The following is a 10,063-nucleotide window of genomic DNA, read 5'->3' as shown; positions in this document are numbered from 1 at the left end:
TGGCAGTCCTTCCCTAAAGCATGTTCTGGTCCAATTGTTTTTAAATGACCCCCGACATCTGGGTTATTCAGATAATATTAATAAGTTTGACCCTGTGACCTTGAAAAGTAGGCCAAGGCCATGAGTTGAAATCCTTTCACCCCAGCTAATGATGCTACGCAGCACAAAAACAATGGACAATAGCCCTCCTGGTTATTCAAAAGCAGCTGTTTAATTCAGTTAACACATTTGACCCCAGTGTCCTTCAAAGCAAGTCAAGGTCATTCATTTGAAGAACTTCTTAGCACTTTACTCTAGCAAGCTACAGGCCATATGTCACGACTATACAACTCTTGGTTATTTATAAGACATTGTTTAAAAGTTTCAACACATTCAAACTTTAAAGGCCTATGGCCTTTGAAGTGGGTCAAGGTCATTTATTTAAACAAATTTGATAGCCCTTCATCTAAGCATACTATGGGCCTAATATCATGACCCTTGGCCTCTTTGTTGTTTAGGACAAGTTATACAAGGATAAAAGTTTACAATGTATATTGACAAAAGCTAATCCATATTGGATATCTGGCCCAAAGAAAGACCATAGAAGGTGAGATAATCTATTCACAAAAAAAATATAAAATTAGCTATGGGCATTCAGTTGTAATGTGAAAGGACAGGGAAAATGAAATGGAACAGATGAAGATTTGAACCTTTGAGTTTCAGGCAAATGCTTTTCTAAATGAGGAATATATGGTCAATGTCAGATCCATGACCACATGCATTTGTAACAGGAAAGGAAAAATGCAAGGCCACACGGGTTCCAACCTGGGACCCTCTGAACTCTTAGACGGACGCTCTACCAATTGAGCTACCTGATCACCACCAATCGATCAGTCCAGTTCGGCTACATTCCTCCCTCCTTTTTCTAAGTCTTCACCCCCAAAGACAACTTATAATTTACAACCCAGGTTTGATATCCCCTTGCCAAGTGTACACCCAATGCTTGAAACAATTAACGGTTGGTCACAGGCACCACTGTAACAGGAGAGGCACAGCTAGACCAGGGTTCCAACCTGGGACCCTCCAAACTCCAGACGGACGCTCTACCAACTGAGTTACCTGTTCACTAACAATCAACCCAGTCTAGTTCTGCCACACGTGACCACCATATGTTGGGTCAGTGTCAAATGTAACATACTCTGTATGAAGTCAGATCTGGCATCGAACCCGAGATTCCCATCTATCTGGTCAAAAGCAATCAGATGAATCAAGATCTGCTACATGAGTTGATATAGTAGTAGACACCAATGGAAAGTTTAAGGTACCTTCTTGCGGTGTGTTTTAATATTCCTATACTAATACGTGATTTCAGGTGCGTATTGATATAGAGGAAATAATATCCTGTAATCTTACAGGTTTAAAAAGTGGGTATAAAAAGATACTAAATATTCTGGACAGGAACTTGCTAGTCTAGTAGCAAGAAGCATTAACAGGGGTGATCTAACAAGAACCTGTAGAGTCTATGTTTAAAACTATTTACGCTTGAGGCAATGGAAAACATGCACAATTAAATAGTTTGGTAAATGATCGATTTGCACATTAAGTATAGCTTTCACAAATTTGCAAAATCAAGTTATTTTATAATTTCATTTTACTTATTCCTTTTATTGCAACGATACAGATTTTCAGGTTTATATTTTTTTTTTTTGTAAAATTGCTTTTCATAATTCATAATCAAAATCCTTGAACTATCATTGATCGTATAAGCAATTATATTCCCTTAAATTATTATAAATTATTATATTCCCTGCAATCGTTCTCAGCGATTAAAATAGTAGTAATGTTAAATGTCGATCTAGCAATGAGCAGGTTTCCTCCTAACGACTAACGCTGTACACAAAAAATCATCACGTTTCTTACCTTTGACAAGATATCATTCAAATGACAATTATCGTAAACTATTCTATGATTCCATACAAAATAAATAATCAGAAAAGTTTGTCGAGAAAACATATTGTTTCATGGTAAATCGATTCCTCTTTGTGTCTGACAGCGATTTGTTTATGTTTCGCTTGTCGACCATGTGTAATATTTTGTTGTATCACGTGACCACAGTTTCCATGACGTAACACGATATCGTGACGTTGACGAACCGGGGTTCTGCTTGGCAACCAATCCTCCATTCTTGTCTTGAAAATAGCAACAGAGTGTGCAGTAATCGGTGTTGAAACACACCGAAATTGGATAATAAAGTGTTTATTCAAGTGCAAGACATGTTGAGGAAGATGTGGGAAATATTCATCTCGACAAATGTGGAAGATTAAATGGATAAAATTGCAGTGGAAGGAACATAACCGGAGGGAAGTATCAGTAGTATGACGACTCGGGTAAATCATAGAATGAATGCACCAGCTCATCCCTATAGTCTACCCCCGTTAACATCTCAGACAGTAGGTGGGGGGACTCAGATCCAGAGTGCTGGACTGAAAGTAACCCAACTTTATAACGATGATCACGGAAAACACCAAAAGCATGGCCATGTCGGAACAGCCGACGAAACTCGGTCCCTACCCAATCCCCGTCCCAGCTCGAGTGCAGGCAGCAATACGAGTAATAAAGGGCGATCTGCTTCAGGGAAGAGGAATAGACTCAGCCCAGAAACCGCTATGAAGCAGCACATGACCAAACTAACCTCATTTGAGCACCACGAAATCTTCAATTTCCCTAATATCTTTTTTGTCGGTCCAAACGCAAAGAAGAGACAAGGGGTCGTTGGGGGTGCGAATAACAGTGGCTACGACGACGAGCAGGGATCCTACATGCAGGTTCCCCACGACCACATCTCGTACCGGTATGAAGTATTGAAGGTGATTGGCAAGGGAAGCTTTGGTCAGGTTGTGAAAGTGTATGATCATAAGGCACATGATCATATTGCCCTGAAAATGGTTAGGAATGAAAAGCGTTTCCACAGGCAGGCGCAAGAGGAAATTCGTATTCTTGAGCACCTAAAGAAGCAGGATAAGGACAATGCATTTAACATTGTACATATGTATGAACATTTCATATTCAGAAATCATATATGTATAACTTTTGAACTTCTCAGTATGAACTTGTATGAACTCATCAAGAAAAACAAATTCCAGGGATTTAGCTTGCAACTTGTCCGTAAGTTTGCACACTCAATATTGCAATGCTTAGAAGCATTGAACAAGAACCGTATCATTCACTGTGATCTCAAACCAGAGAACATTCTTCTCAAACAACAGGGCCGTAGCGGTATAAAGGTAATAGACTTTGGTTCAAGCTGCTATGAACACCAACGGATATATACGTATATCCAGTCTAGGTTCTACCGTGCACCAGAGGTGATTCTAGGAGCCAAGTATGGTATGCCCATTGATATGTGGAGCCTGGGTTGCATTTTGGCAGAATTGCTGACCGGGTACCCACTATTCCCTGGGGAAGATGAGGGTGATCAACTGGCGTGTATCATTGAATTACAGAGCATGCCATCCCAGAAACTTCTAGACAGTGCTAAACGCGCTAGGAATTTCATTAGCTCGAAAGGATACCCTCGCTACTGCACAGTTTCTACTATGCCTGATGGTTCAACAGTGCTACAAGGTGGAAGATCAAGGCGTGGAAAGACTAGGGGACCCCCAGGAAACAAAACCTACCCAAGTGCACTAAAAGGATGCGACGACCCTCTTTTCACAGATTTCCTGAAGCGCTGTTTAGAATGGGATCCATCTGCTCGTATGACACCCACACAGGCTCTACGTCATGCATGGCTACGACGTAGATTACCCAAACCACCCCAAAACGAGAACAGGTCAGACTCTGCATCTCGTCGGAAATCCACCGCCAACACAAGTGCACTGTATCCAAGTAGTAAGCTGCCCAGTGGAAGCTCGAGTCGAGGAAAGGCTGGCGCCCCTGTACCCATGGTAGACACTGATGTAGCAAGAACAAAACTGCCACAAATATCAACCTTATAGGGATAATATTATTGTGTGATTACTCAAATGCAAGATACGTACATAACTCTTCGTGCCGTCCAATGGATAATGATGAGAATTCTTCGAAAGATATATTGCACACAAATGTATTTGAATGATGTGTTGTATTTTATCCTGTCCAATATTACTTCTTATATACACAAAATGTGGAATGATGTTCTGTGAAGTTATTATACAACATAAAAGCCAAATCATTGTTATTACGTGGAATTACAGATGCAACGACACCTTGGGTTTAAGGATGGCTGCTTAGATATGAGGAATATGTACTGTATCATGTATTTCTAAGGGGAGATAATACATGCACACTATGGAACATATATAAACTGAAATTGATTGTATGAAATGTGTACCCAATATATACAGGGTGAACATGGACAGCTAGGAGTTGTAGTGTGTGCAAGTTGGTTTTGTGTTGCAGGAAACATTAGAGGGATTTAATGCCTTTATATTGGAGAAAGATTCTATAACCAACATGGCGGAGGAAAATTATACTGATATATATGTACTACCTGAGTTTTGACAAAAAAGGAAATGCACATGAACTTTGTGCATATAACAAATCGAGCATCACTGTGATGGATTTTTTTAACAATGTGTTTTCTAAGTCGTTATGTTTCCCCCTGTTTTTGAGAGAGAGTGAGAGTGACTAATCTGAATTTCCTATTGGATTATTTTTCAACTTTTGGTACTGTGGTTGTTAAAGTAGGATCAGTATTCCATCTGCAATAACTGGGATATCGTATTAATGCATAGGTAGTTTCAATTTTGTCATTACCACTGATGAACAAAACCAACAAAACCATTCACCTAGGTCCTAACTTTCAATTTCTTCCATTGTCTATCTCTTAAGATTCTCTAATTTAAATTTAGTTGCTGGCATGGCTTTATATATTGAAGTATAAAATCTGTGTTTCAGTAAAAAAAAGTTCTACAATGAAGCTATTTTCATTTTTTTGGGGTGTTAATTTCAAATGGATAGTGGTTACCTTAAATTCTGCTTTCCATTAGATGTACTTCAGCTGATTTTTCCACGTTAAGTATCAATTTTTATGTTGTGCCTTTTAAAGATGTTTTACTGAAAATCAGCTGACTTGTTTATTACCTCATATTCTAGATTCACTGAAGATTTTTGTAACTCATGATAGCAATTCACAATATTTGTGGATATATACGACAATATTTCAAATCAATGTCATAGGAAAATTAGAATGTTGGCTTTGAAAGCATTGATTTTTCTTTTTCATTTATACCTGTAGTAGGCATTTCATGTTTGTATACATACAATCAACCACTCAAAATGTTCCAAACCTGAGATAGCCTACTGTTGATGTGTCCTCCTGTGCAAACTGATGTATTTTGTTTTGTGTTTTCTATTTGTTGCAGGGTTTTTTTTCTGGTTTAAATAACTTTATAGAATTAATCCAATTCTCTTTAGACAAAACTGAAAGTTTACTAACTTTCCTTAGAGTTAGAAAGATTGCAGTTGATTATTTCCAGAAGAAGGGAACAGTCTTATTTTGGTAATTGAACTATAGCTGTAACTTATTAGTGTCAGATGTCATTGTCATATTGTTGCCCCAGATGTATATTTATGTTAGGAAGCTAAATATTTCTGTTTCTCTTGCATCTGCCTTGTATGGGAAATGCCTACCTAATGTATATTTCTTATAATTGTGCCATCTTATACTTTATTTCTTTTAATGTACTTTTAACAAATTTCTATCTTTAAAGGTGAATGTATTTTGAAGCGAAATGGCAGGTCATTTATAAGAATTTCTTTTCTTTTTTTCACAAAAAAATATTACTGAATGCAACTATTTTTTTATTATACCTGGATGTGTATTATTTAAAATTGTTGTAATTTTTATGGCGGAATATAATTTCAAGAATTGTTTATTGAAAATACTCTGTCAGTGTCTACTGTCATCCTCAACAAAATATTCATTCCAAATTCTACTTGAAGTGTTACGATCACAAAAATGTTGATAATTCATTGTTTTACAAAAAAATGTTTAAACTAGAATCTAGAATAATCCTCAACAACAGGTTTTATTCTAAACGGTGGATTTACTAGATGAATGATGTATTCAAATTTTCCACATGATATGAAAAAAAATGTTTCGCATTAGGTAATAAACCCTTCATACAATGATCATGAATTCTTATCTTATAAGGTGTTATTGCCGTTTTATCAAAATGAGATTATATTTCAATATTTTGATTCGTTGGATCATCGTTATTTTTGAGGAAACAGTGTTTGGCCATTAACTCATGGGAAAAGATCATCAATGACAAAAGTATGTTATTTTGCCTATATGTGTATGTTTTAAATCTCCCTGCTGGAATTAAATAGGGATACAATTGTATATGCTTTTATGCTTTTGTGAAAGTTTGTCATCATTAGAGTTACAAAGATAAATCTCTTAAATGTGCAAAATGTTTTTTATCATTACTATTGAATGGTATCCTGATTTGTAATGTATGCATACATGTACATAATTTGGTATATTGAAATTAGAGTACTGCTTCGTTTTAAATTGAATATTTTTCATTGTTCGAATATATTGAAGTTTTATAAGACATTCACATTGTGGACAAAGAAAAGGGAAGTCTTTATATTCAACATTTTCAAAGGCAGCATATTTTTATCTTTTTGTTAAGTAGCCGTTTAATTCGCTGAATTGACATTTTTGGAATTTATTTATATTGTAGCACTGCTGTGATCACAAAATGCATTAAAGCATATAGTAAGGAAATGAAGCAAATCAAATCAAGACAAAAATCTCCAGTATGATCCAATTTGTATATATTTAATATATATGGAAATTTTCCTGTTGTGGTGGCGTGGCTTCAGTTAACGATGAGAATGGTTTGTTAAACAAATATCTGGTGTATTCCGTATGCCAATGCTAAAGCCTCTATCCTCCCACTCACGGGGGCAGTATCTCCTAACTGAAGGAAAACAATAGGCCAAATCTTGAGTTATGTCACTGCAATATAGCTAAGAGGGAAATAATCAATGAATGTGATCAATGTACAGCACCGAAGCAAACTGGTGCCAGTAGTGGATGTGGGGAGACCAAGCGTGGCACCAATACTACAGATCTCCTACATAGCCTGGTACAACTTCTACCAATCTCTCGCCTAATATCACACCACTGATGTGTAAAATCTTTACTGTGTAAAACAAAGACTCACTTGGACTGTATTAAAGTTGTCTTTTAACAATGATTTCTAGTGCTATACGTTTAAAGAATTTGCATTTGATTAACTTATAATTAACACTTTTTATTTAGATAGGAATTTTTAAATTTTTCTACCAATAGTGCGTTTTTCCATCTGTTACTTTTATGATACAATTGCCTTTTGTTCTGGAAATGTTGCGATTGGTTTTCAAAGCAGACATTGAAATAATAGGCCAGATTTTAATACGAAGAAATGATATTGCAATCATTTAACAATGAAATACAACAACATTAAATAATACAATTCAGGAGATGACAGAGTATAGAACATGGGTGTGCATTTTCATATCTAAAGTACTGGCATAGCCACAAGCAGATTTTGAAAAATTCTACTTACATAACCTATGTTTTTTGTAGTGAAATGTAGATGTGGATTTTTTTCTTCTAGACAAAACATGAAAATCAGCTTACCCTAGGCCTCAGGTTAGTGAAATTGTACACCCCAGGATGGTACATCAACAAGGTTTTAAAACTTTGCTCAAGGACAAAATTACAATATAACATTTGTATGTTTCTATAGTCAGATATTCTTAGATGGCCCTCTTTAATTAGTTGGTTGGTGATTTATCAGTACGTTTGTATTTGATAATTGTGTTTTCATTATTTCATGTCATTCTGTTATATCAACTATGACACTTCTCTTGAGCACTCTAGGGGAAAATCTACGGATAAAATTGTTTTGTTTTTTTTATCTCCGGCATAATATATATTGTTCTGATCTTTCTCTGTGTTTCATTATGCATCATCGTAGTTGATTTAAATTTGTTTTCTGCATGTATAAATTATTAATGCTTCATGAAACTATCAAATTAATGGAAAAAGAAACCATTGTTAGCATTTTGTGATATAAACAATTAGCTTTGCTGATTTCAATATTTGCAAATCATTGTTTGTGAATCTTGTTTTCTTGATGTAGTTCATAAATTGAAATTTCTGTTAAAATCTAAACCACTTGGTACTCACTGTTTTTAAAGTACCTTTTTAAAACCATTATTTACATAAAACCTTTACGGTTGTGAATTCAAATGTAAGACAAATCTTGTGTAGTTGAAATTTGCTTTTTAAATTTTTAGCTTGATTTATTATTAATTGTGAACAAATTCAATTTGTAATCATGAGGTTTTTTTTATTGATTTGTACATAAATTTGTTACTGCATTATTATTTTAAGCTATTACCCCTTTTCTTAAAGATTTTTGATTTTTGTATATAATCGTTTCCTCTGTCTATCCTCATCCAATCATTGTCCTCAACCTTGCACACTGTGCAAACATTATTATATATTATACTCTGTACCATGCATACATCTGCCAAGTCTCTGTACAATTTCAAACCAGAGAGAATGTGATAGCTTGCATTTTAAAAATGCAGCTTTGTGTAGAAAATCTCTTCAATGATTTATACAGATATGAATTTCTTAACCCACTGACAATTTTTATTACAAAAATAGACTGTATCAATTATTTTTAACTGAAGTGTAATTGAACAATGTATATTAAAGATGACACAGGTTCCATGTGATATAATTTGTTGTGTTTTGATTTTAGCTCACCTTGCTCGAAGGGCCATGTGAGCTTATGCCGTACTGCGGCGTCCGTCGTCCGTCAACCGTTCCTCAACTTTTTCTTTTAAACAACTTCTTCTGAAGAACTGGAGGACCTAGGGTCATGATATTTGGCTAGTAGGTACCTGTGATGAAGTGGAAAACTTGCTGTTCTATAACTTTTAATTAGCAGTTGATAACATGCAGGCTAAGGAGAATCTTCTGTACTGGGTTTTCAATATTTTCATTATTTTCTCTTGGAGGAAATGCAATGTTCAATGTCTAGTTGATAAAATACCTGCTCAATCATTAAAACCAATCATGTTTTCCATTCGTAATTCCTTCTGATACAAAGACCTCACGGATGGGGATGTCCAGGTTGTGACTGTAGCAGCCAGAGCGTTTGAGGGGAAAATACTGCCTTTTTAGCAAGGTTGTGCTTCCAGCAATATGGGACAATCCTCAGACTTGCTCAATAGTTAAGCAATTGCAAAACCAAGTGTTGTTCGGAAGCTGGATGTATGGGTCCTGTTTGTATGTTACAATTGGTGGCAGCATCATGACACTGGGGTAGTACTATACCTTTATAAATGTAAGTTTCCATGGCCAGTGACAAGGGCCACAGAGCCCTGAGAATTTGTTACAGCTATATTTGGACCAAAACTTAGGTGTTTAGATTTAATTCACTTGTTTTAGGGGTTTAAATCAATTCAGTAACAATGACACCTGTAACGATGGTTTTAACAAGTTCTCAGGTCCATGTGGCAAGGGCAGGTTTGTAAGTACCATAGATGAGAAGGACCTGCATATGGAAGACCAGGCATAACATGGCAGGTTGCTAATTGTAAGTGGCAAGTGCTGGTTGCCACAAGTGACAAACCGTTCCCTCGGACCAGGTGAGCTAAATAATTACCTATAAGGCACTTAACATTCAAGGAATAACCGACGTACATTAAGAGAGTGGGGGCAGCCTACCACATGATACTCCTTACTGACATACGTGTAAGTGTGCAGATGCTATAGTTTGAAGAAGTGTTCACATGTTATGGGTCTGTATTTCCAGTGGTTCACAACAGCACAGATAATACTTCCTCTAGGCAGATACTTTGAATCGACCTATAATGAGTAATGTCTTGCTCAAGGACACAACCATATACATTGTAACACCTTCCACAAGATCCAAACCTACAAAATGCGGTCAATAGGCTGACACACTATAAACTTTGCTACATAATCTTAATGTAAGTTATAAGAGAATTAGGTTTCTGTGATAAG

General features: G+C 36.1%; 1 protein-coding gene across 1 annotated transcript; it reads left to right on the top strand.

Moving 5' to 3' along the window:
- Positions 1–2,110: 2,110 nt before the first annotated feature.
- Positions 2,111–8,766, top strand: LOC110443857 (dual specificity tyrosine-phosphorylation-regulated kinase 2-like). The gene has a single exon (XM_021488290.1). The coding sequence runs from the start codon at positions 2,355–2,357 to the stop codon at positions 3,975–3,977; it is 1,623 nt and encodes a 540-aa protein (XP_021343965.1). The 5' UTR covers positions 2,111–2,354; the 3' UTR covers positions 3,978–8,766.
- The last annotated feature ends 1,297 nt before the right edge of the window (positions 8,767–10,063 follow it).

This window comes from Mizuhopecten yessoensis, unplaced genomic scaffold (assembly GCF_002113885.1).
Source record: "Mizuhopecten yessoensis strain PY_sf001 unplaced genomic scaffold, ASM211388v2 scaffold716361, whole genome shotgun sequence".
Taxonomy (NCBI): domain Eukaryota; kingdom Metazoa; phylum Mollusca; class Bivalvia; order Pectinida; family Pectinidae; genus Mizuhopecten; species Mizuhopecten yessoensis.
The sequence above is the reverse complement of the archived record's forward strand: the minus strand, read 5'-3'. Positions and strand labels throughout refer to the sequence as shown.